At 45.2% G+C, this 27594-nt stretch overlaps 1 protein-coding gene across 2 annotated transcripts in view; it reads left to right on the top strand.

Moving 5' to 3' along the window:
- Window positions 1–27594, top strand: part of ADCYAP1R1 (ADCYAP receptor type I) — a 201250-nt gene that overhangs the window by 56502 nt on the left and 117154 nt on the right. For both annotated transcript variants that reach the window (XM_075062169.1, XM_032796866.2), the window contains exon 3: window positions 24874–24979. In XM_075062169.1, coding sequence (XP_074918270.1) covers window positions 24874–24979 — 106 coding nt within the window. The remainder of the gene's footprint in view (window positions 1–24873; window positions 24980–27594) is intronic.

Raw genomic sequence — 27594 nt, 5'->3', positions numbered from 1 at the left:
CGCTGGGTCTCATACCAGAATAAAAAAACAATCAGTTCTATAAATATGAATTATCTTTAATGTAAGAACTGATGGATCTTAGTATAGAATAATATGTCTTGTGTGATTTAAAAATGGATATGTACAGGGCTTTCCAGCTATAACATTGGAGTACCCTCCCAGCCTAAGTATGCAGGTACACATTAAATCCTTTCAGCAAATACAATTTGAACTCCTTTCCAGCCAAAATACACTTTGAAGTCCTCCCAGCCAAATGCAACCATTTGCAAATAAAAGAAACAACATAAGGCCTAACTCACCTTTCTACCTAGTACTCATCTTCTGACTTATAGAGCCTGTATCGAGAAGGATTGGAGAGAAACCTGGCTTGCACGTCCCAGAGAGAACAACAACCAAAAACTAATAGCAACACACAGAAACTTCCCTTTCCTCTAGCATTTACGGAAATATTCTTGTCCCTGATTGGTCCTCTGGTCAGGTGACAGCCAGGCTTACTGAACTTGTTAACCCTTTACAGTCAAAAGAGATATAAAGTACTTCTGTTCTATTAACTTCTACTATCTGTTTATGACATGAGTGCTCTCTGGGTTTAGCTCAGAGTCCTCTAGACTGTCCTCTGAGGTGTCCTGGATCCTTTCTCTCCTCTTGTACATGGCTTCCTCTCCAGATCATGGAGTCTTTCTGGTCCCTTCTCACTCTGTCTAAAATATTCAGTGAAAGACCATCTCTTTGTCAGGTAACCCTCACTCAGCCTTATCTGGTTATCAAAGCCCCTCACCAGGTGATCGATTGCTTACATATCTCCCCACTTGAATTCAAATTTGGTGGTTTGACTTATGTGGCAATTATCTCTTTTTGTCCTAGGATGCTCCCTTTAAAAAGGGTAATCATCAATATTTAACAACCCTCTGTCATTAGCCCTTTGCCACCCAGAGGATTCCAGGTGCCTGGGGTTTTTGGCAGCAGGAGGCCCTTCCATTCTGGGACCTGCTGCTGAAGTGCCCCGAAGACCCGTGGTGGGACCCCCCGCCACCGAATTACTGCCGAAGCGGGACCGCCGCTGAAGTGCAGCCAGGCACGGAGGGCCCCCGCTGCAGGTCTTCGGGTCACTTTGGCGGTGGGTCCCGGAAGGGAAGGGCCCCCCACCGCCAAATTACTGCCAAAGACCCTTGGCAGCGAGTCCCGCTTCGGTGGTAATTCAAAGTACCCTCCACCGGCGAAGACTGGGAGCGGAAGAAGCTCCGGGACCAGGACCCACGAGACTTTTCCGGGGCCCCCGGAGAAAGTGAAGGACCCTGCTCCAGGGGCCCCGAAAAACTCTCGTGGGGGACCCTGCGGGGCCTGGGGCAAATTGCCCCTCTTGCCCCCCTCCCCGGGCGGCCCTGTTGCCACCACTGTTAGTCCAAGGCAGAGGTAAAAAGACATCAGGACAGCATAGACCAGCCTTGCAATCAAATTGGAGTTTCCAGTCTGACAGAGAGATAGAGTCCCTAAAATCAGACAAAATCCAAAAGCTGTACGTAGACAGTGCTCTAACCCTGTCTCTTCAAACAGGCAACTGCTGAATTGATGAGATACTGGAGACATTCAAGATGGCAGGACAAGGTGGCAAAGAAAAAGCCTCTTACACTTGTGCTAGTGAGGCTGGAAGAGGGAACTGAGGGGTGGCTGATGCTAGATAAGATGAGGAATTGGGAATGACAAGCTCAATGAGATTTGTAGACTCAGATTTTCAAGGCTAGAAGGGATCATTATGATCATCTAATCCAATCTCCTTCACAGCATAGGTCATATAACAGCAATTCCCAAACTTTTTGTAAGCATGACCCTATTTTAATTAATTATTTCTGTCTGGGACCCCAGATAGCATGGAGGATACCCAGGGGCGGCTCCAGGTTCCAGCATGCCAAGCGCGTGCCTGGGGTGGCAAGCCACAGGGGCGCTCTGCCGGTCGCTGCGAGGGCGGCAGGCAGGTGGCCTTCGGCAGCATGCCTGCAGAGGGTCTGCTGGTCCCGTGGCATCGGCGGACTTCCCACAGGTGTGCCGCTGAATCTGCGGGACTGGGGACCTCCCCCAGGCAAGCCACCAAAGGCAGCCTGCCTGCCGTGCTTAGGGCGGCAAAATACCTAGAGCCGCCCCTGAGGACACCATACTATAGAGCAATATGGAGTCCCCCACACAGCGTAACCTTGCACACTCAGTACATATCAGGTCACGCTGTGCAGATGATGGCACTTTGTAGAGCAAAATAGTGCCCACCATGTGATGTGACCTTTCCCGCACTGTGCGTGCGAACTCACGCTTTGCAGAGCAAAAGGGTGTCCTTAGCACACTAGGGATTGGTACAAACCCATCTGCTGATAGCATGACCCCATTCAGTGTCACAACCCACACTGTAGAATTTCATCCAGTGATTCTGCATCCAGCCAAATGCCTTGTGGTTGAATTAGACCATAGCTTCTTTAAATCATTCCATTTGCTGGAGGAATTCTCCACAGACCTTGATACAGAGGCGTGTCGAGAGGAATCCCAGAAAAGGTTTTAGGAAGAAGCTATCCGAGGGCCCCTGAAGTGGGAATCTTCTGACAAGATTTTCAAAAACCTGACTCTCAATATTGAACGTCCAGCAAAGGACACATTTAAAGTGGCCTGATTTCCAGAGGATTACTGCTCAGAAATTGAGGCCCATTTCACGTGTCTCAGATTGGGCACCCAAAGATTGAAACACCCAAAATTACTTTGTGTTGTTCTTATAACTATATAATAGCTCTCTTGAGCTTCCAGGTGAATGGACTTCCTGGTAAGTGTCAAAAAGCAACAAGCCACTGCTTACTATCTCTTGCATTACAGTAAGTTGCTATGATCGCTGTTGTGGATAATTTAATGATTGACTGTGGCGTCTGTAATGAGCGGCACTCATTTGGTCACAATGAACGACCAGAAGGCAAACCAGGGTTAATAGAGTAGAATATTTGTCTTTCATGCATATTGTTTTTCAGTGGCTCTGTACTTGTTGAAAGTGCAGGATTTTGCTATAGTCTCCTGCAGGGTTCCAGAGAGGAACATCACGGATTTTTTTCTCCCCTTCTCGTTATTGGAAAGACTTATGCCCCAGGTAGAGTTTTTATTATAATTTCTTTGTGTGTTAATTATTCATTCATTTTGCCTCCCTCGAGTTTCCTCTCTCAAGCTGGAGCCTGTGCATATTGCACTAATGTTATTTACACTGTATGCCTTGTTGTGGCCGCAAATTGCTTTGCAGTATCTGTACTAGTGGGTTTGCTCTGCTCTCCTGGATCTCCCTGCTCTGTACAGTATCGATGTCTGGAATCCAATCACATGCTCTTGCTGAATTTTACCAGGTTTCTTTCTTAGGTCAGTTTTAGATATCACTGCAAAGTTTTAGAGCAAACTAATTTCCTTCTTACATGCTGCAGACTAAGAGGCCCCCCATAAAATGCTTTCTTTCCCACACCCTGCTGCTTTGTTTTGCCTTTCCACCCACACCACTGATGTTTGATAAATCTGTATGGTACTTGCATGACTCCCATCAACATAGTATCTGAGCACTTCACAAGCTTCAATGTCTTTATTCTCACAACCCCCTTGTGAGGCAGGGCTGTTATTCCCAATTTACAGAAGTGGAACCGAGGCACATAGAGATTAAGTGACTTGCCCAAGGTCACACAGGAAGTCTGTGGCAAAGCAGGGAATCAAACCCAGGTCTCCTGAATCCCAGACTAGCACTCTAACTTGTGGTCAGGTCACTTAGTCTCTCAGTGCCTCGGTGCCCCATCTGTAAAATGGGAATAATAGCCCTGCCTCACAGGAGTGTTGGTATCTCTTGGCATGATGTAAATTCCATAAGGCAGTGGGATGAACTGGATTCATAGTCCTCTTTTATACTTAGAATAAAGCCAGCACTTGGAGAAACCAACGTAGGCACACCACTGCAAACCCCAAATTATAGACAAAGAAAGCCATGACTTGCACTGGTTGAGCGTTCCTTGTTTCAAGTCAGGGTGAACTCAACCAGTGCAAGTCATGCCTTTTCTTGTCTACACTTTGAGATTGCATCTGTTCAGCTCATTGACTGAATGCTCATGATGGTCCCTTCTGGCCTTAAAGTCTATCTTTCTGCATATTGCAGGCTACAGAACCTCACATCTCCTGTAATAAGCCCATAACCTCTTTGAGTTACTGATGTCTGGTCCCTGATTGCAGAATCAAGGCTAATACCAATTATAGACAAGGCCATGTGGTCCCCTTCCAGTGAGGAGAGGATGAAAGGGGAAAAAATATCCAAAAATCCTCTGCTTATTTCATCCCATGGAAATCCGTAAGAGTAGAGCTCATCAGTGCAGAAGAGGGAGCTTTTTTAGATGCCAGTCCAAGACTGCAGAACAAACGCCTCCAGGGACTAAGGGCCACCACGGACCTCACTATCTTCCACTTCAAGTGCAAGGTGTCTTTCTTTGACCTCCGTTCCGTAACATAAAGCCAGAGTAGTGTATCCATTAACCCCCAAACCCTACCCAAATCTTCTACTGCATTCACAATTGTCACCTGGGTGGGGTGGGAAAGCGCGCGAGAGAAAACAAGCCGCATGTGACAGATGTTGTGCATTAATGTGATGCGCTACTGGAAGGTGCTCAGATACTACAGTGTTGAGGGGGGTAGAAGAGTCTCTATAGAATAGAGTCCTATCACTTTGCCCTTCACTCATGGGAGGAAGTAGAAGAGACAAAGAAAGGGCAGAGGAAGCGGATTTTTCACTACATGGAGCATGAACGTCTGGGAACTCCTGGACAGCAGTGCCATGAATTTTGGAAGAGCTGAGCATATCCCTGCTTTTCTAGACTGCCCTTGCTCCTAGCAACTTCCCTGATTGCAGCAATGCCCCTCCCCCCCTTTCGGAGGAGGAAGTCAATATCGTTTTGAGAAGCATCATCTGTGGCATGAATTCTGCAGCTCATCCATGGCCGTGGAATACATCTTTAATGGGGGGTATGTGTGTGTACAGTACCTAGCACAATGGGGCCCTGATCCCGGAGTTAGGATGGATACTGAAAAAGTTGTTGTTAAACTTCATGCTTCTGAGCTTAAGCCCATTTCTAACAAGTGATGTATGTCTATACTGCAGTCATGGAGTGTGACTGCAGTTTGAGTAGACCTACCTGAGCTAGCTTCACTGCTCCCACTACCCAAGCTATCTAGATTAAAGCAGGTGAGCTTGTACAGCCTGGGCTGAAGCCTGGGCTGCCACAGTTTCACTGCTCTGCTACCTGAGCGAGCTAGATTAAAGCTAAAGCTAACACAAGCTGCAGTGTAGACCTACTACCTTTAGAGAACAGGAGCAGACCTATTGTGGAGGGCAGATTATCCCATATTCGCCTTCTGTGGGGTTCTTGCACTGTTCTCTGAAGCATCTGCTGCTAGTGGCTCTCAGAGACAGGATACTGAGCTAGGTGGATCTCAGGTCTGATCCAGGCACTACTGGACATTCCTAGGCACTATTGTAATGCAAACAATAGAGACATTATTACTAATGGGGTTAAAGTGCTTTTAACATAAATGGATCTGATTTTTATCTGTGTCCTCAGCAAGGTCAGAGCTGATGAGGTATCATGGATGCCGTCACTTTATCATATTTATATTCAACCTCTCTCTCATTCCTTTCTCTGTCTTGCCTGCATGTGCCTTGTGTTCATTTGTCCAACATTCCCCTGCACCCTTTTCTCTCTGCTGTCACTTTCCTTGTCATTTGACTGGGTTTATTTAAGCACATATCTGCAAATGCAATAGAGGTGTTTTTACTGGAAACATTAACAGTCATCATAAAATTATTGAGAAAATGGGGTCTTAAAACATGGCTCCTTTGTCTGGTACAAAAAGCACTCGAGAAACAAAAAAATTCATGAGTCACAAAGTTGCATTTGGATTTGAACTGAATCTTAAATGTGACTGCAATGCAGGTTTTTTAACTGTCTGTAATAATTCAATCAGATGTATTTCTTGAACTAATGCTTGGAGTTTTCTGTGGATGCACTTTGAATGCCACATGGCTTGAAAGTCCAGATGGTAAAATATTCCATCCGATGGTTGATTAGTTGGATTACTGAGATGTGCCTTGAAGTCCCTGACAAAGGAAGGTGTAATTGATTCTACTTGTATACTAATAGTGAGGTATGCAAGACAGCAAGGTAAATATAAGCTGGGGGAGGCAGAGAACCTCTATGAGATCAAAGGTCTGTAGATGTATCTGGCAGCGTCAAGCCTCCATTTACTAAGGCGAGGAAAGGACCCAGACATGTTTTCTCCAATCCTATTGGCTGAGAGGAGATAGATTGCTAGATCTTTTTAAGGGCATCTTGTCCCCTGACCTTCTTGCTGCTCTCCATAATCCACTTACAGCTCTGCTCTGTCCTTTTATTACACTGGGATAAATTCAGATGGGATCATCTAAACTTGGGCCTCTTGTGATTTAAGATGAGGCAGTTCTTTTTTGAGGCATTCTTGGTTGCTTCATTTGCCTAGTTCCTCTTCCTCCCTGCTGATGCATCTTTGAGGACATGCAATTTCCTCTTCTTCCCAACTGTGATGCATGCAAATAAAGGCATTTGTTCTCTTCCCCTCTCCTCCGACTACCTTTGTTTCCTTGCTTGGTTATTACCAAGTAGCCTTTGTCGGAGAAAAAGTCAGTTCTTGCTTTTTGTTTGGGTGCAGCAGAGTCAGATACTTTATTCTGTTTAGCAGCTACAACAGAGAGAGAGTGCAGTAGGACATAGTGTCTCCCCTTCTTTAGCAGGTCTCTCAACAGGTAAACAATTACAGCAGCATTTATACTTTTGTTACAGACAGTAATAAGCAACAGCTGCATTTTGTTTATAAAAAGGTCATCCTGATATCTTGTTTTTCTCACTTCTGAGAGACGCCAGTCTATCTATACATTATCTACACAAGGTCAAAACAACTTCTCACACAGTTCTTTTCTGCTCGCCTCACACAATCCTCGCTTCTACAAATCTTGCGTTATTAGGGTTACAGCTAGCCTCACTCTGGCTAACAGAGACTGTCATGCATTAAGTTCCCCTACAAATCCCTGTCAGTTCTTTCTGTACTTCCACACCTTGAACCAGTTCTTCTGCCTTTTCTCCATTCAGATGTTTTTGGTCTCAAGATCTTGTATCCCCATTAAAAAGGTCAAGGATTCCAAGTGGGGTGGGATATTGTCTGCCACAGGAACCCCTAACACAGATGTGCCTGGGACCCAACCATTTCATATAAATACACTTATATATCTCCAAGGTCCCCTGCTCAAATAAGAACCAGGGTTGAGCCAGAAGCATATGCATTGCACAGCAGAAAACCTCAGGGAACTAAGTATTATTCCTGCTCCTACTTATTGTTACTCCCACTGTCGTAATATGTAACACAAATAGATAGTGCTATGGGTGTAGCGAGGAGTAAGAGGCAATCAATAAGACACTGGCTGGGCCCACAGACATATGCCGTTGTGGCTAATAATCGGTCTGGGCACACAACGCAAGCAAGGTGGTTCACAGGAAGAAGATTGAGCAATTTCTGGTGAGACCTGTTCTGATAGGAGAGTCAAAGTCCAAGAGTCTAGAATAACACAAGCTGAACTGTGCCCATGTTCACTGCAGGCTTATGAATAATATCAGGTTGCCTAGGAGAGGCCAGTGTTTAAATAAAGTTCAAACAAGACCATGCTAGAAACCACATGGGGATACTTTGCAGAGGTCATGTAAAGCAGGGGTTTCGCTGTCTGTGCACTTATGCGGCACCTTTCATCCAAAGATCTCAAATCTGTATTTGCATCTTGAGGACTAGAGCACTGGACAGGGCCCCAGGAAATGTAGGTTCAGTTCCACGGACTGCCACGGTGTCCCCTGTGTGACCTTGGGAAAGTCACTTACATTTTCTGTGTTCCTCATCTGTGCAAGGATGCTAATAATACTATCTTGTCCACTTAGACTATAAACTCTTCAGGTCGAGATGGTTTCTTACTGTCTGTTTATACAACAACTGGCATGCTGGGGCCTGCAGGTGACTGAGCTGCTATGCAGATAGAGGCAATAGACATATAGATATAGATAGAATGTCAGACACTATTAAGACAAGAAACTTGTTTTTTTCTGTACATCCATAATTGCAAAACATCTAGAACTGAACCTATGTCATAAGCTTTTGGTTATGCGCACACATAGCTATCTAAACATTGATACTTTTTTATTTAGGCTTAACAGATATCTGCATCTTAAAAATGTTTGTTTGGTAGCAGATAACAAAGCACAAAATGGTTGCCTTACATTAAAACCTTCCCCCTCGCCTGGTAGTAGCCATAATAATATCTGTGACAAGCAAACAGTGTGGGGCCTACAGAGATTTAGGGTCTTTTATTATGATTTTTTCCATGTTGTTTTGTATTTGTAAATTTGGAGGACTATTGGATGAACAGTTAAATAAAAATAAAATGTTAGATTCACTGGGAAAGAGCATGTAAAATAAAATGTCAGATTCAGTGATTTTTTTTTGGTGTTGTTCAGTTATTAATATCCAGCTCCTGGAGGGAAATTATTCAAGTCTGTAACAAAGGTGTTGCTGGGCTTTTCTTCCTTTCTATTGCTGAATCAGCAGCCCGTGCAGATATACTGTACAGTTAGCTCTCAGTGAGACAGCCTCAGTGCAGACTGCAAATTGTGTTAATAAAGAGACAGGAGTGCAAGCCAAAGGGTAGAAAGGAAGGGTCTGAGCAAAAAAAGGAAATTTTCTTTGTATTGCTTACCTGTCATTTACTACAGCTCTGTGGCATTAGTCACGAACTCAGGTATTCCAAGACTGGCTCTCTCATTGGTTCAATTCACGGCCTTTGATAGGCATCTATCCATTATGGGCCTCAGTTTCCCCATCTCAAGCACAACACTTGTCTGCTTTACCGGGATGTATTAGTCAAACTCTGTAAAGCCCATCAAGAAATATATTGCTACCATATGTAATTGCTCAGTGTAGTTACGACTGCAGGCCCCAGGAGTAAATAGCCCAATTCAACAAAGCCCTCTAATTGTTTCTCTGGACAGGAGGTGAACAGCTTCACTTTGGTCCCACTTTGTCCCCAATTTCGTAACAGGAAGCATCACTTCTCTCACAAAATGCATATCTGGGAACTGCTGAGGCCGGGTCTACACCACAGAGTTAGGTGAATGCAAGGCAGCTTACGTCAACCTAACTCTCTAAGTGTCTACACTACAATGTCACCCCTGCCAATATAACTCGCCCACTACACTGCCTGAATACCTCCAGCTCCACAAGAGGCGTAGCACTTAGGTTGATGTAGTTCGGTTGTCGCGGTGCCAGTGTAGACACTGAGTTGCTTACATTGACTGTTGCTGGCTTTCAGAAGACTTCCCACAATGCCTAACACTGACAGAGAACTGTGCAAGCACACCTGGTGAGGGTGTGGTAGTGTGAACATGCTGTCCGCCACTTCCCACAGCTCCCATTGGCCAGGAACAGCAAACCGCAGCCACTAGGAGCTGCGGGGGGCCGTGCCTGCGGACGGTCAACGTCAACAAAATGTCTCGCGGCCTGCCAGCGGATTACCCTGATGGGCCACATGCCGAAGGTTGCCGACCCTTGCTCTAACGTATTACAGCACATCATGAAGAAACAACCATTCCAGAAGTTTTCTAACATCGTTCTGAAGGCTAAAAAAATCTGACCTCATCTTTATATTTACCTACTCTTTCCCTTCTCAATGCATGTCAGCACACTTGTTCTGTTCATCTAGTTTCTTCTGCAACTGCCTAGGAGATTCCTTTGGGATGTTTTTGTGAATAAAATGTCTACACTGAGGCCAATAATGTCTCTCCAGATAAAGTCCATGTTGCTATGGGCAGGTCTACACTACTGCTCAAGTTGATCTAACTTACATTGCTCAGGGGTGTGAAAAGACACCCTTTTGAGCAACACAAATGACTGTGACCTACACGCTGTCCACACTGGCGTTGTGTCGGTGGAAGATGCTCTCTGGCTGACATAGCTTCTGCCTCTCACCGAGGTGGAGGAATCATGATGATGGGAGAGCTCTCTCCTGTCAGCATCTTCACCAGATGTAGCTCTTCTAGTGTAGACCTGCCCTGTTGTTTACCAACCACTGACTATTGATTAGTTTCTGTTGTTTTTTGCTGCAGCTGCAGCCTACTGCCTGCTCCCTCAGTCCCTGTATGATGAAGCTATTAATATGCAGATAAAACCAATAGCTTAAGACCAATTTCCACTGATATATTTAATCAGCGGGAACAAGGACTGATCCTTGTCCAGGGCGCATGAATGCTCCTCCTATCCTGGCTAGAACCAGGGACAATCTGGATCTGTATATTTGATACCATGGTGATGAGTTATAGGGAACACAATGAATAACGATTAATATAAAGAAATCTCTATCTTCAGTATTATTGCTTCATTCCTTTTTCTTTGTACAGTGTTTACTTTTATACCCTGCTTGTTTTGGGTTTTTTTAATATACCTATAAAATTGCACTGCTAAAAGCTTACTGTGTATAATTTAAATACAATAACCTTGAAAATCTGATAGAAGACAGTCAAAAATGTATTAACATCACCCAGGACCAACCCATGAGGATTAATATAAAATATCGTACATCCCCACGCATGCTTTAAATTCTTTCTTTAGCTGCAATGTTATCTCTCTGGTCACAGAGGGATCCACCTTATTTATCTCCATAACTTACATGGCATCCAGAATTCAGGTGGCTGAATGTGCATTATTGTTAATTTATTATGTTGCCCCTAAGATCCCCAAGCACAGACCTGGACCCTATAGTGTTAGATGCTGCACAGGAAAGGAAAAGACTATCCCTGCTCCAAAGGGCTGACAATCTAAGTATAAGAGAAGAGACAACAGATGGTCCTAGGCAGGTAGGGGAGTGCAGGCAAACAATGGGACAATATTAGTCAGGATGACAGAATGGCAGGAGATTAGTAAATTAGTAGGTTTCATAGAAGAGGAAATTTTTAAGGAGGGGCCAAAGATAGCCAATGAGCTGGCTTCAGGGGTGCTGGGACAATTTGTGCAGTGAGAGCACAAGAGTCATTGAACCAAACGGTAAACTCCGTATATAATGGAAACCAATTCGAGCTGGGGGTGGGGAGGCGGCAGCACCCAGGACCCCTGGTTTCATGACCTATGAGTGGCTTTGTAGATGTTTTCAGTGAGTCCTTCCCAAGCGTGAAGGGCAGCATGGGAGAAAGCACCAAGGTGGAACATTTAACAAGTGTGCTATGGAAGTTGGCATACTGGGCTGATTGGAGGAATGAGACGTCATCTCAGTAGGGAACGAGAGATGATAGGAAAGGTGGGGACAGGTTGCACAGCTGGCATAAGGAAGGGGTGAACCAAGTAGATTAAAATGCATACTCCCTTCGACCCCTTCCCTCTCCCTGCCATCCTGCATCTCCTTGCTATATAACTAAGCTGCAGCCCAGAGAGAAATGAGGATGGAGGACTGTGACTGTAGCCCTCACCTTCTAAATTTTATTGTCACATAAAAGTTGCAGGGAGGATAAAGGTCCTGGATCTCCCCCTAGAAACAATGTCCGGGAGGAAGGAAAGAGATCCCAGACTTCTCCTTAGAAACTACCCAGAGGGAGGAGAAGTGTTTTACACATCTTCATCCCCCGGAATGCGGGGGGAGGGACAGAAAAGTGTGGTAGCCGACTATTGCCCCATAACCAAAAAGGCAACGAGAGCAGAGGTGAACCGGGTCATAGAATCATAGATTTGTAGAAGATATGGGTTGGAAGAGACCTCAGGAGATCATCTAGTCCAACGCCATGCTACAAGTCATTCGTAAGGAAGGGATACGAATAGGGAGTTGGAGGCGGGGTGGCATCTCAGATGTTTTGGATAATTCAGGTTCTTGGCAAGCATCCATGCTTTGGGGACTTTAGCTGAACCTGAGCTCCAAACTTTCTGAGGTTCTTTCATCACTTACTGCAGCCTCCAAGAGGAGTGCTCTGTATCAATGCTTGGTTGGCATGAAAAGAAAGATCAGTCAAACAGAGCATGCTGCATGGTGCTAATGCAGCGACTGTCAAGGTTAAATATAGAGACAAAACTTGGCTTGTCCTGCTGGGATTTGTAATGCAGCAGGACTGCAGGGATCGTGGATTGCAGCAGATATCAGAAGCTAAGCATCTGTGAAGATATAATGTCACTAGTGACATTTATAGGAAGCCAGACCAAAATTTTCAGACCTGAGCAGCTAAAGCCTAGGCTCTTGAATCTATATTTATCTTCCTAAATAAATGTGGCCTGATTTTTTCAAAGATGCTAAGCAACTGCAGTTTGAGCAGCCTAAATTTAAGAAGCCAGGTTGACAGTTTTGGCCCAAGTCTGCTATGGTTAGTGTAGATTAATGGCTTTGCATACTTGGGGTGTTGGGGTATTTTCCCCCAATACTAAAAAAGTGTCTCGTATAAATAGGCAGAAGATCATCAGGCCGAAATGTCTGTACATTGCAGTCAATCAGACATCTGCTTGGCAAACAGCGCCAGTTGCCCTCTCTGTTCTCCTTGGGGAAAGCCCCATGTCACTATATTCCGTACTGAGACCTCCCAGTCTCGATGGCAGGCTTAACGCTTAGCTGTGTCTACCATTTTGTTTTCACTGAGACTTAAAACAGCAGGAAAGCATAACATGGGAGAAATACGATTTATCATGAATCATTCTCAACTGGGTAAGACCTTCACTGGTCTAACTGAGCAGATGTCATTGTACAAGAGAGTATCTGCCTGTGTGCATGATGGGATTCATAAAGTGAAACCTGGGCCTTGGTTCTTGGGAATTTACTCATTAACTCTCATGTTGTAACTGAGACAATTGTGCATCACTGAACGTTGCATTTTATGGGATGAGTTAGTTGGGGATTGGTCCTACTTTGAGCAGGGGGTTTGACTAGATGACCTCCTGAGGTCTCTTCCAACCCTGATATTCTATGATTCTGCGATTCAACTTTGTGTTGAGTCAGTTCCACATTAAACTGCATTTCCATATGGGTGCTTCACGGGAACTGTAACCTATGTAGTTAGCACAAACAACCAGGTGACTCCCATGGTGCACCATGCCAGAGCATAGACTATGTTACATCATGGAAAGTGGAATCTTGGCCAGGGAGCCCAGCCCATAGGAGAATGGGGAAATGTGGGACCCCGAACTTCATCTCCCATAAGGCAATCGGCCACCACAGGAAAATGCAATTCAATGTTTAAGTGACTTGAAAAGATAACTCCTGACCAGCTCTGCTAGTGAGCATTTTTGGCTCCACCTGAGCAACCTTGAAGGGGACTGACTTTCTGAAAATACTAAGCATCCAACTCACTGAAAAATAGGCCACTTTAAGGCATCTCAAGACAAGCAGCTAAAATAACTAGCCCCTTTGGTATATTTAGACTCATCAGTCAGCTATGGCTACATTGTGTCATGGAAGCAACCCAAAAACTAGCCAGGGGAGGCCAGGAGAGAATTCCCATCTGCACAGAGAAAATCACTGCCAGCAGAAAGCTGATGTAGGCAGCTCAACCAGCCACACCTCTTCTCCTCCCCTGGTTTATGGGGAAGAAGGGATGTGTAGGGGGTAGAAGGTTGGGTTAGGGAGTGGGCACGAGGAGGCAGAACTATGCCCTGTTCTCCACGACCTAAGTTATGGCTGCACAGAGCAGCTCTAACTGGCACTTGGTCTGGGCACTGGGGCAACTGTACCCCCTGCTGTGTGCTCCACCCAAGCAGTACTTGAACAGAGTAGAGAAACAAGGTCTCCATCCCCATGTGTTTTTTCCAGTCCAATATTAAACATCTCCAGAGGTGGGGCCTCCCTTTCCTCGAAGCATTATTAATGCATTCTGCATTCTAACTGTTCATCATTGAGAAGCTTTTCCAGATCTTCACCCTCTACTTTTCCCTCTGTTAGTCTCCAAGCTGGTCAGTTTTATTGTGTTGTTACTCTGACACACCATTCAGCCTCCTCCTCCACTAGCTTCTGAATAGGTTTGTTCCTCTCACCTCAAGAATGTGCGGTGGGACAGAAGCAAATCTATGGAGAGACATTTATTGAGAAGGCTGGTTTGCAGATTACTGGCCTCAGTCCTCCGAATAATGGATTCATTAAGAGATTAGCCTTTTCCCACTTGGATACAACACAGGAATCAGTGTCTCCTGGCTCAGAAATGAACACACATGAATTTTACAATGGTAGCATTAAAAAGTTCTGCCATTATGAATGGCCACCATTATAGCGAACGCTATGACCCTACCCTTAAGCATCCTTCTTTCTAATCACGATTCGATATATTCTCCTAAATGTTGAAGCCCCTTTGGAGAACATAAGAGCATTAGTAGGACACTGGGTCAGAACCGGGTGAGGATATCTGGTAAAGTCGAGGGCAAATAGCTTTAATTTAATTTAATTAAAGCTTTTTCCCTGGATGGGTTTCTACAGGCTCATCTAGTGGTAGTTGTTGCTCAGTTCTGTTAATTGTCACTCAGATCAGTGGTTCTCAACCAGGGGTACATGTACCCCTGGGGGTACCCAGTGGTCTTCCAGGGGGTACATCAACTCATCTAGAGATTTTCCTAGTTTTACAACAGGCTACATAAAAACCTTGGCGAAGTCAGTACAAACTAAAATTTCACACAATGAATTGTTTATCCTGCTCTATACACTGAAATGTAAATACAATATTTATATTCCTGTTGATTTATTTTATAATTATACTGTCAAAGTGAGAAAGTCAGCAATTTTTCAGTACTAGTGAGCTGTGATGCTTTAGTATTTTTATATCTGATTTTGTAAGTAAGTAGTTTTCATGTGAGGTGAAACTTGGGGGTATAGAAGACAAATCAGACTCCTGATAGGGGTACAGTACCCTGGCAAGCTTGAGATCTAGTCATGACCCCATTGAATGGTGAGTTCTTGCTGAGATTCTAAACAAAGGGCATTTCCCGCCTGAAATATTTCCATTGGGTTTTATTTAAATTTAATTAAGTGTAAATGGTCACATATATAATGGGTAAGAACAGTACTTTGCTTTGCAAACAAATGAACAGTTGAGCAAAGCCACAAGTCGAAAGTCTCAAGAGTCATGTTATTTCCAAATGTACGTCTGGAGAATTAGGTTTTGCACACGGGTGGATTTGCTCTGCTTTAGAATGCTAATATCCTTCAAGGTTATTTTGGCATGGTTGCGGCATTCAGCCACTTGTTGTGAGCTCTGCCAGAGTTCAGGGGCTACACAGGCAGCAAACTGGCCGCTTGGGAATCTGAAAGGGGATCCTCAGTGATGCTGTTGCAGCGTCACTGCTCCAGCACCAGTGCTAGCTAGATGAAAGCTACCATGGGTATGTTTCCATGAGCTGTAATCACACCCCATAATTCCAGTGCAGACAGACCCCCAGAGGCACTAGCATAGAACGTGCAGACCATGGGGAGGAGGAGCTAAGGGTGTTTTAAACCACATTCCTGCATCCCCTGATCCCAGGCTGCCTTGAGGGCTGCAGCAGCCGCTGAGTTAATTTAAACAGCCTTGGTGGCCTGATGACATTACAGCAGCCTCCCTGGACTGCCCTACTGATGGCAACACCATCCAAGTTCTTCACGGATCCATGGTCCAACCCTCCACATGTTCCAGGGTACTCCCAACAACAAGGTTAGCAAGGGCTTGTTCGAAAGCAACCTGCAGTTGTCTCTACAATGCCTGTGCTGGAGGAATCTTTCCCCACCCCCTCAGCCCAAATCAGGGGGTTAGTAGTTTTTTACCTGGCATAAAGGACCAGAGTAGGGGTGAGGGTCACAGCAGAATAGGTTTAGCTGGATTTAGGAAGGGCTAGATATTGAAATGGATAATGAGATCCACAGTAATATGGAATAAGTTTAAAAATGAGAGAGTTGAACAGATGGCCTCGTGTTTTAGGGCATACATCACAACCTCGAAGAGCTGAGGTTAGTAAGACACATCCCCAGATAGCAGGTATACTGCTACCTTGATATAACGCCACTTGATATAACACAAATTTGGATATAAAGCAGTGCTCTGGGGGTGGGGTTTCGCACTCCGGTGGATCAAAGGAAGTTCAATATAACGCGGTGTCACCTATATCGCGATAAGATTTTTTGGCTCCCAAGGACAGCATTATATCGAGGTAGAGGTGTAATTGCATAGTCATTGAAGATAGGGATTCAAGAACCTTCCTCTAAAGCAGTAGGTATTGGCTGCTGTTGCAGCCTGGGTCCCCCAAAGATGTACCATGGGTCTAATTTGGAATGCTAATTCCTGTGTACCACGGAGATGGCACTGAGAATACCTGCCTCATGTCACTCACGCTCACAGACAGATTTGATAATTGGTCTTCTCCAGAAAATGAAAGGCTGCATATGCCAAACTCAAGAAATAGAAGGTACTGCTGGTTGCATAATTCACCTCTTTATCTAGAGTTACTGCTTCAGAAGGCATCCATTAAGTGAATTATGCGTGATTATACTGCAGCTGTTTTCTAGTGTGCAGATAGACATGCATCTCCCAGGGAGTCATTCAGCTCCAGAAGGTAACCACATCTTACATACACATTAACCCATTGAAAGGGATCAATGATCTGTCTTGCCAGCTGTCTCTGTCATTTTAGGTGCAATTTCTTTTAAACCGAGTGTCAAAAAATATTCATCAATTGTGTTCCTGTGACTGGCTTTGAATAGCTTTCTAACGACTTTCCTCTTTAACTTTGTCTGAAGTGTTTTGAAATTACAGTAGTTTGGTCTCCATTTAGGCCAGCTGACAAAAGCACAATCAAGTGACGACGTGTGGCCTTTGTGGAGCAAACAATGTATTGAGTTGTCAGGCCAATGTTGTAGGAAGCAGTAATGGCATAAATCAGCACCAAGAAAATCTATCTAATTAGAGATAATTCCTGAGCATCCCCACAAGTAGGCTGAGAAATGATCGACAACTCCAGGCTTTGGCTGGACGAATTGCTGCTTGTTAGAAATGGGGATGAAAGCTAATAACATTGTTTCCATTGCAAACAAGCTTCCTTTCTGTAATTCCCTCATGCGTATTCATCGTTTTGGTGAGTTGGCTTTTTTAAAAATGAGAATCAGAATAGAGGTGGTAAAAAAATGTAATTCAGTATGACGTCAGTGATAAAATAAACTCAACGGATTAAACTCATCCCTAGTGTAACATCACTGAAGATGATAGAGTTGCACCAGAGATGAATCAGACTCCATTTCATCTTTATAATTTGTTGATGTAGATGACTTTGTTTCCAAAGGGCTCAACTGTGTTCATATACACAGTCTCTGTCTCTCTCTTCCTCACTGCCTGATCTAAATACTATTGAAGTAGGTGGAAAGACTCCCATTCGATTCAGTAAGCTTTGACTCAGGTCCTTATAGATAGGAAAGACAGAGATCAAAGGGGAACGAAAGCTAATGCTATTGTATAACTGTTTTTAAATCATTTCTTTGTTGCAATGAACGTACCAAGGGTATTGTACCAATTCCTGTTACATCGGGACTTGGGTTTTACAAATATAAGGCCCTGATCCTGCCAACTCTTAAGCACATGAGTAACTTTTACTTACGTGGGTAGTCACCATCAATTTACTCATGTGAATAAAATTCTTAAGTGTTTGCAGGACTGACCCATAGAACGTCCATTGAAAGGAATATTCTGTTTTTATACCAGCATTTCTAGCCATGAATTCTACACTTTGGGGGGAAACCCTCATTGCTTTTTGTCTCTGAACCAGTTCTTCAGTGGGGGCGACCTGAGATTCTGAAATCCATTCAAAATGAGTGTTGATCAATAGCTGCAAATATGGTCCTGGGTCACTTTAACTTCTAGAGCTGACGAGTGGGATCGGATGTCTTTTGCTACCAGTCTCCACCTGGTCCCTTAGCGAGATTGGTCCTGGACATCTCAGGGGTTCCCTCCTTACACCTGTGCATGGGCTAGCTAGACCCTGGGGGCCCAGTGTGCAGAAGTAAACAATGATGGGTATCTGCTACTCCATGTCCACTGTTACACCCTCCAGATCTGGGGAGGGTTGACGTGCAGAAGCCATGGCACATTCCCCCTAGAGCATTGGCTGATGCAGCTAACCTAGAGCAGGAGGAGAGGAGGTGTCATAATTTGCTTGTGGAATAAGCCAGCAACAAAGCATCATTTCCCTTGAGCAAAGGGGTTTAGTGAGGGGATTCTTACTCATTGAGCCACAGTCCCTTTACCAGCTCAGCAATGTACTGCCCCTGACTACAGGCCATGTCTTTGTGACACAAGCCCGCCTTACATTTGCTTATTTGATGCAACTTAGCAATGCTGATGATTTAATTTATAATGCCTAGGGACCTAGGAAGAGCAGGGCTTCCTTTGCTAGGCACTATAGAAACACAGAGGAGTACCCAGAACTTATCACTTATCTTTACAAATGAAGGCTCAAAAATAGCATGAATGTGTTCCATGTCTCTAAAGTGCTTTTAATAATTCCTATATCTCTCATTGTGCTTTATGAAGGAAAGTCAATATGACTATCTATTAGATAGGGAAACTGAGGAGTAGAGACAAAGTGACTTGCCAAAGGTTGCCCAGTATGCAACTACCAGAATTTGGGATAGAGCCCAGATCACTAGAGTCAGGATTCAATACACTATCCACTGCGCCATTTTGCCATCATAGCAACATGTGTCTTTTATCTTATTTCTTCAAAGTTAAATAGCCAGCATCTGTTTTTAAAGCCATCAGTCTACATTCATTTGTCTTCAACATCACAAGTTCAGGTTTCATACTCCTTTTGCTTGATTAATTTTTAGTTCATTGCATACTAAACAAAAATTTGCCTGCCTCCCTAGAAGCTCGAGGAGTCCCAGTTGCTTGGTTCTCTGGGATTCCTGGGTTTTGGTTCTAAAAATTCATTTATCTTTCTCGTGCTGCCTGCCTGGCTTCTAGGTTTTGTGATATCCATCAGTGTGTGCCAGAACTGCAGGTATCACTGGTGTTTTCAGGGAGACTGCAACCAGTCTGTCTGGGAGCAGCAAATAACCTCAAGGCAAAAGAGATGAGATCAGAGAAGGTTGTGACCCTTGTGTCACATTTGGGGGTTCGACCCACAGCAGTGCAGGGGTGTATCACTGCCTGTAGCCCTACGGGTCTTAAATGCTCACAGATTGGACACCAGCAGCCAGTGGACAAAAACAGGTCCCTGAGCATCTGGTTCAGAGCTCTGCAGCCCTGGTTTGGCTTTCTGACCCCAGCAGCCTGCCAACAACGCAGGAGCCTCACCAAGGTCTCCATCAACTGTGGTTACTACTTGCAGGGTGATGCCAACACACTTCCCACCCTGGATTTTCACCAAACCTTCTGCCCTGAAGTGCCCAGCCATCTCATAGAACACTCAGAGAATTCATAAGGTTTGTTGCACCTTGAAAGAGACTGGAGTTACACCTGGGAAACTCATGCTTCCATTACCATGTACATTTTGTGGTGCTGCTTGGTCATACTTGAGAGGCTAGGGACATAGCGCCCCTACACATGAGTGGCATACAGTGATCTGAGAAATGTCATGGATGCTGGGCTTCATCTGTGATTTCCAGGGACCTGCCAGGAAATTCTCAGCCTGGAAACAGGATTAGATGATATAGCCCATCTCAGTATAACTCTCATTTAAACACGGACATGTCTTTTGAAGTGCATCCCAAATACTGTTTAATTTTCATAAAGTGAAGGCTATGTTCCTTAGAAAGGCAGTGTGTCCTAGGGGATAGCGCACTGCACTGGGGCTCAGACACAAGAACATAAGAACAGTCATACTGGGTCAGACCAAAGGTCCATTCAACCCAGTATCCTGTCTATCGACAGTGGCCAATGCCAGGTGCCCCAGAGGGAGTGAACCTAACAGGTAATGATCAAGTGATCTCTTTCTGACATCAATTCTCACCTTCTTACAACACAGGCTAGGGACACATTCTACCTATCCTGTCTAATAGCCATTAATAAACTTAACCATAAATTTTATCTAGTTTCTTTTTTAAGACTGTTAATAGTCCTATCCTTCACAACCTTTTCTCAGGCAAGGAGTTCCCACAGGTTGATTGGTGCACTGTGTGAGAGAACCTTCCCTTTTATGTTCCTGTTTCCGCCCATTAAGTTCATTCTGGTGATCCCTAGTATGTTATATTTATGGAAACAGTAGTAATAACTTTTTCTTAATTCATCCTTATCCCAACCACTCGAGATTTATATACCTCTATCATATCCCCCTTAGTCTCTCTTTTCCAAGCTGAAAGTCTAATCCTCTTCCATCCTCTCGTATGGGACCTTCCAAACCCACATCATTTTAGTTGCCTTCTCTGAACCTTTTCTAATGCCAGTATATTCTTTTTTGAGATGAGAGAATCACATCTGTACACAGTATTCAAGGTCTGGGTAACATGGATTTATATAAGGGCAATAGATTTCTCCATCTTATTCTCTATCCTTTGTGATGATTTGAACAACCTTTTTCTTTTTGACGCCGCCTTCAACACTCGCTTTGCGTTCAAATTATCCACAATGACTCAAAGTCTTTTTCCTGATTAGTTGTAGCTAAATTAGCCCCACATTTTATGTTGTTGAGTTATTTTTCTCAATGTGCATATTTACATTTATCCACATTAAATTCTTATTTGCCATTTTGTTGCCCAATCACTAGTTTTGTGAGATCTTTTTAAGTTCTTCACAGTCTGCTTTTGTCTTAATTTTTATCTCATTAGCGTTAGTATCTTTGCAACCTTTACCACCTCACTGTTTACCCTTTCTCCAGTATTTAAATAAGTTGAATAGGACTTAGTTCGAGAACTGACCCTCTCCCATTCTGAAAATTACGATTTATTCTACTTGTTCCTGGTTTTAACCACGTTCTCAACTCATGAAAGGATCTTCCCTCTTAATCCCAATGAAACTTTAATTCATAAGAGCCTTTGGTGGAGGGACCTTGTCAAAGTTTCTGAAATCTAAGTACAACTATGTCCACTGGATCCTTACGTCCACGTTTGTTGACCCCTTCAAAGAACTCTTATCTAGCGTACGGAAGTCATGTGTCATTAGCTTCAGTACAGACATGATTTCCCTTTACACGAAACATGTTGACTTCTTGCCCCAATTTATATTCTTCTACGTGTCTGACAATTTTATTCTTTACTATTGTTTCAACTAATTTGCCCAGTACCAATGTTAGGCTTATTGGTCTGTAATTGCTGGGATCACATCTAGAGCCCTTTTTAAATATTGGTGTTCCATTATCTATCTTCCAGTTATTGGGTGCAGAAGCCTATTTAAAGGACAGGTTACAAACCATAGTTAATAGTTCCGCAATTTCACATTTGAGTTCTTTTAGAACCCTTGGGTGAATGCCATCTGGTCCCAGTGACTTGTTACTGTTAAGTTTATCAATTAATTCCCAAACCTTCTCTACTGACACTTCAGTCTGTGACAATTCCTCAGATTTGTCACCTACAAAGGACCGCTCAGGTTTGGGAATCTCCCTAACATACTCAGACGTGAAGACTGAAGAAAACAATTCATTTAGTTTCTCCGCAATGACTTTATCGTCTTTAAGCGCTCCTTTTGTATCTTGGTCGTCCAGGGCCGCCACTGGTTGTTTAGCAGGCTTCTGCTGATGTACTTAAAAAACATTTTGTTATTACCTTTGGAGTTTTTGGCTAGCTGTTCTTCAAACTCCTTTTTGGTTTTTCTTATTACATTTTTACAATTAATTTGGCAGTATTTATGCTCCTTTCTATTTACTTCACTAGGATTTGACTTCCACTTTTTGAAAGATGCTTTTTTATCTCTCCCTGCTTCTTTTAGATGAGTAAAAGAAAAAGAGACCTGGGTTCTCTGCTCAGCTTTGTCCCTGGTGTGCTGAGTGACCTTGGCAAGTCACCTCTCGGTCACGTACCACTGTTAAAACCTACGTGGGAACTTTTAGTTCATACCAGCAGGGTCTACATGGACCTGTTAGCATATAAGCCTGTTTGTCAGCCTGGGATAGAATTTTGGGGTTGACCTTTGATACTCTTATATCCTTAGTAAGATGTGTGAACAAAGAACAAAGACACTGTGTGTGTTGCTTCTGCCTGGCCAATGGTTTGTGAGTACAATGGGAAGAGATAAGGGATAGAGCAGTTAAAGTGTTACAGGGCATGGTGGGAATGTAATATATATGAGCACACTTTAAGACTGCCTCAATCCCATCTCAAGGCATGGTCAAGCAATTAGGCAGGAAGAGCAAAGAGGGATGGGGGGGGGAAAGATATAAAACACTAAAAGACCAAAGAAATGCCTGTCCCTGACCGTAGCACAGCCTCACTCCTCACCCCTCCCATGGGATACAAAAGGCACGGGACTGTCCGCGTGCTCTGCAGGTATATTTGGCCCAGCTAAGAAGGGGGAATCGGGACACAGGCAAGGCTCTGTGGTATCAGAACTGGGAACGGGGAAAACAGGCAAGGCTGTGCGGCGTCAGAACTGGGAAAGGAACACTGGGAAACAGACTCTGCCAGCATATAGAGCTATAGACACGCTTGCTCAGAACTAACCCCAATAAACATCGCATTGCCTGCACTTCGGACTTCTGGTCTTCTGCTTTCTGTCTGCGTGACAAGAACCAGAGGAGGAGGTGAAGGGAAAGCCCTCTAACAGGACCAATTAATGCCCAACATGTTAATGCACTTTAGAAAACACACCCCTGTACTCTGCATTACCACCCGAGATATACAAACCCCAGGTGACTTCCTTTTCTCTCTTCCTTTGCAGTGTGTCCTACCCTGGACTCCTGTAGAGATATAAAGACAGTGGCTAGTACCGGGAGAGATTTGATCAACACAGCTCAGTTTAGCTGGGACTGCGTTTCATTTTGGCTGTAAAACCATCTTGTAACCATGGGAGAAGAGAGGAAAGGAGGAAACATGGGCTCCACAGCCACAAAAGTGTAACCTTTCTGCTCCTCTGAGTTGGCAGCAACAAGGGCCAGGTTCAGTATCCAGGGGTTCCGTTTCAATAGCGCAATGCAAAACTGGCTCGAGCCCCAACCCAGTGACCTGGGACAATTACATATTACTCCCCCTCCGGGCGCCTCTAAGAGGCAATACTTCCCCTCTCGCAAGCACGGAGCCTGAGTGTAGCAAAATCCTTTTAATAAAGGAGGGAAACAATGCAGCATTACGTTGGGGAAACACCAAAAAACAAGACTCGTAACACAAACCATGAGCAAAAGACCCACCAAGTAAGTTTTGGCAATGTCCTTTTTCCCTTAGGGTCTTAAGTCCAATCACCTCCAAGTCCAACAACCCAAAAATCTCTGTCCCTGATCAGTGCCGCCACAGAGTTCAAAGGTTTATCTGCAGAGTATTAACCCCCGCCCCAGCCTGGGTGGAATGGGGGAGGCACACAGGGTGTAAAGGGGCACCTTACATGGGCCGAGGCTGACTGCCCCGCCTCTCCATCGCGTTCTGCTGCAGCCTTCACCACGAATGGCTCCGCTCCACCAGCCACTCCGTTCCTCCATCCATCCCGTGAGCCACTCCAGACACCCCCACAAACTGCTCCACTCTGCTCCACTCGCTGTTCCGTGGGCCGCTCCAACCATCCCACAAGCTGCTCCGCTCCGCCAGCTGCTCCACTCTACCAGCCGTCCCATGAATCACTCCCACTGTCCCTGCAAACTGCTCTGCTTCACTCCAACTGTCCTGTAAACTGCTCTGCTCTGCCAGTCGCTTAGCGATAGATCTTCAGGCTCCCCCACTAGTTAACACAGCACTCAGTGATCTCAGCTCTGTAATTTTAGCTCTTTTAGTGGTTTCAGCTCTTCGTGATTTCAGCTTGTGGTAGGGGAGCCCCAGTGCTGGTGCACCATTGGCCCAAAGTGAATTCAGCTCAGCAGTCTCTAGCAAGACTCCTAGTGGAATCAAAATTAGCTCTGCTATTCAAAAGTGGAGAGAGCAGGCGGTGCTATTGGTGTACCAGGCCTTAAAAGGCCATCAGATACACACATCTATCCCCAGCCTCTCCCAATTCACTGGGTTTTGGAACCCATGTCCCTTGTCTAGTGAATGATACTTAGTTGATGATGAGACCCTCTGTCATAAAACAGTCTCATAGCCCTTCATTCACATAATCAAGGTAGCAACACTTTATTCCTCCTACCTCAATAACCGAGAACTTGGGGATCCCACAGCTGTCAAAGTGACCATTTTGGGCTGCCGTGGGCTCATGCTAAGCGAAGTGGGTGTGCCTATGCAAACAAGATCAGCCCCCTAAGTTCTTTTCTACACTTGCCATAATTCACCACCAGATGTCAGGGTAGAGCTCATCCTGACTCTGCTTACAAAAGTATTTACCTGGCTGAAAACTAGAAGAAAGAGGTAGATTTAGTGACATGCTCAAGGTTACACAAGAGTAAATGGTAACACTAGGAACTGATCCTAGGGCTTCTGAGTCCCCATTCACTGATTTAACCACTAGATGATCCTTCCCCTATGGCTTCAGACTCCATAAAAGCAGTGTATTAGAAGTGGATAGCAGGAAAAATAAAACCAGCGATATTCCTTGCAATAATGAATCTCCATTGTAATCCTGTTGTATAGCTTTAGGTCTTCTGCACTGGGCAGTGAGTTTACAGTGCATTTATTTCACCTTACAGGGCTGTTTTCCCCCCAAAAGGATGATCACAAGATTTACTGGTTTTCCCATGAGTTCAAGATAGACTGATGTATTTGTAATTGTTCTGCTTTCTGCCTTTCAGGTCGCAGCGACGCACTCAGACTGCATCATCAGAAAGGAGCAGGAGGCCTGTCTGGAGAAAATCAAGAGAGCAAGTGCCCTCAATCCACGGAATGAGTCTTCCCCAGGTGAGTTCCAGTCTGGGATGGATATGTATGTTGAACGAATGCCTTCCAGTTTCCCTCTTATTACATGTGTGATCTACCATGTGACACACAGAATATTGATGCCGAAGGATTACTAGAATATGATTTAGCAATTAAATTTAAATTAGCTAGGATAAACATTATAAGAGCAATTAACTGTCATGCTTCAGGGCAAATGCTGATGACCAGCCAAGGTCAGGAATATACTTCCTTCCATAGTACAGGATGGCACAATGAGGTATATTTATGGGACTGATCCAGAGCCCATAGAAGTCACTGGAAAGACTTTTCAATAGGCATTGACTGGGTCAGGCTTTATGGGGTTTTACACCTTCATTTGGCGCATCTGACATCAGCCACTGTTGGAAATTGTATACAGGAGCATCAGTATGTTCTGGAATGGCAGTTCCTATGTTCCTGTCTTCATTTCAGTAATAATTTGCATCGGTGGAGTACCTGATCAAAGGACCTCAAAAGTGCTTTACAGACATTAATCATATGCTACTGTGATGAGTGCCAGATTGATAGACAGAATCCTCCCACTACCTCAGAGCCACTGACAGAAAAACTGAGGCCCAGAGAGATGCAGAGCCTGCAATGCAGAGGTGCTGAGCACGGTCTCCTTCTCATTGACTTCAGTGGGAGCTGTGAATGCTCAGCACCTCTGAAAGTCAGGCCCTCCGTGACTCATCTGAAGTTGTAAAGCAAGTCACCAGTGGAGCATTACTGGAAGCCGGGCATCAATTCTAGGGCTCCGGCCAAACTCCTCGTGGTGGAATTAGGGCTGGAGGGGTGTAAAGGCAGCACAAAAGTGGCCAAACTGGGGAACATGGTGAAATCCTGATTGTGCTGCCTCTGCTTGGCCATATTTTCCATCCTGGAAGCAAGGGGGAGGATGCAGGAGCCTCTACGTCGACTCTGTGCCACCGAAGTATGCCCTAAAGTGGGGGTGCTCCTCCCCTGGTCCGTTCAGATGGCTTTGTGGGCAGAAATCCGCCAGGAGCACAATGTGAAGTAACCACACTAGAGGCTTGCAAACTGGCTCACGCAGCAGCGGCTGGACCATGCTGTCCAGCACCTCGCGAATGAATCAAATGGTTTGATGGAACCAGGGAGAGTGCACAGGTCAGGCCTTTCCTTTTACCCACAGGCTTCTCTAGTTGTTTCTGAGGGTGGCCCCTTCGGTGGCAGATGAGCCTCTGAATCATTAATGTGGACAAGGGGGAGAATCTTTTGCTCCCTTGCAGAGCTATAGCAGCAGCTGATTGTGACTCTTGTTACCTTTTATTAATGATGAGCCAATTGGCTGTTGTTTGGATTCAGGAATTCAGAGAGTTTAGGGGCCGGTGGATCAGCTGGTCTCACCTCCTGACCAGCACAGGCCAGAGAATTTCACCCAGTTGCCCCTGGTTCCTGGATCCTGAACCACGAATGGCTCCGCTCCACCAGCCACTCCGTTCCTCCATCCATCCCGTGAGCCACTCCTCGGCCCATGTAAGACCAGCCTCGGCCCATGTAAGGTGCCCCTTTACACCCTGTGTGCCTCCCTCATTCCACCCAGGCTCAGATCCTTTGCAGTGGAGGTCAGGCCTACATGCGGAACTGAGGTGTGAGGCCAAGCTTGTGTAGACATACCCACGATAGCTCTCCTCGAACAAGCATACTAAAAATAGCAGTGTAGCAAGGGCCACAGGGGTGGTTCAGGATCCCACAGCTGTCAAAGTGACCATTTTGGGCTGCCGTGGGCTCATGCTAAGCGAAGTGGGTGTGCCTATGCAAACAAGATCAGCCCCCTAAGTTCAGGTTCAGATCCTTGAACGTACAGACCAGCATATCAGGCCGTGCCCCCAGGTAGAGTTACAACTGAAGCCAATGCCACAAACTCTGCTTCTCTTGGACTCTGCATCTGGCGAATCCATCCCTGACATGGGAGGGAAGCAACCCCTGCCTGCATGGCCTTTCTCTCTGCCTGACAAGTGCCTTGGCAACGGGGCCCAGCTCCCCGCTTTCTCCTTCCTTAAGCGTCTTTCATGGAAATCACCACAGGCGAGATCCCCCCAGCTCGTCCTCAGCAGCACTGGGGAGAATGAGATCTCTTGTTGTCCCCTGATTGCCCTTGCTCAGTTTGTGACTCCAATTAGGGGGCATGGGGAGAGCTGGAGCGACTCACCCGAACAACCTGAGTGCAGTGGGAGAAGGAAGGCAGTGAGTGGGAATGGCCTCTGGCACCCAGTGTGGAGTAAATTCCTTCACGAACTGTGTGTGTGTGTGTAACTTACTTTGCCACCTTCTGTCTGCCCCATTTGGGAGCCAGGGGAGGAATTGTGACTCTGGGGGTCACAATTATGCTAGCCTGGCTCAGGCTGGCGCTCTACAAATAGCAATGTTGGCACATGAGTCCATACCTGCCTGGACCCCCTGGGTCCCTGGGTGACTAGCCTGAGCCACCACCCCTGTGGCCCTTGCTACACTGCTATTTTTAGTATGCTTGTTCGAGGAGAGCTATCGTGGGTATGTCTACACAAGCTTGGCCTCACACCTCAGTTCCGCATGTAGGCCTGACCTCCACTGCAAATGATGCCAGGATTGTCTTATGC

This window comes from Chelonoidis abingdonii, chromosome 2 (genome assembly GCF_003597395.2).
Source record: "Chelonoidis abingdonii isolate Lonesome George chromosome 2, CheloAbing_2.0, whole genome shotgun sequence".
Taxonomy (NCBI): Eukaryota; Metazoa; Chordata; order Testudines; family Testudinidae; genus Chelonoidis; species Chelonoidis abingdonii.
This window is presented reverse-complemented; position numbering and strand designations above follow the sequence as displayed.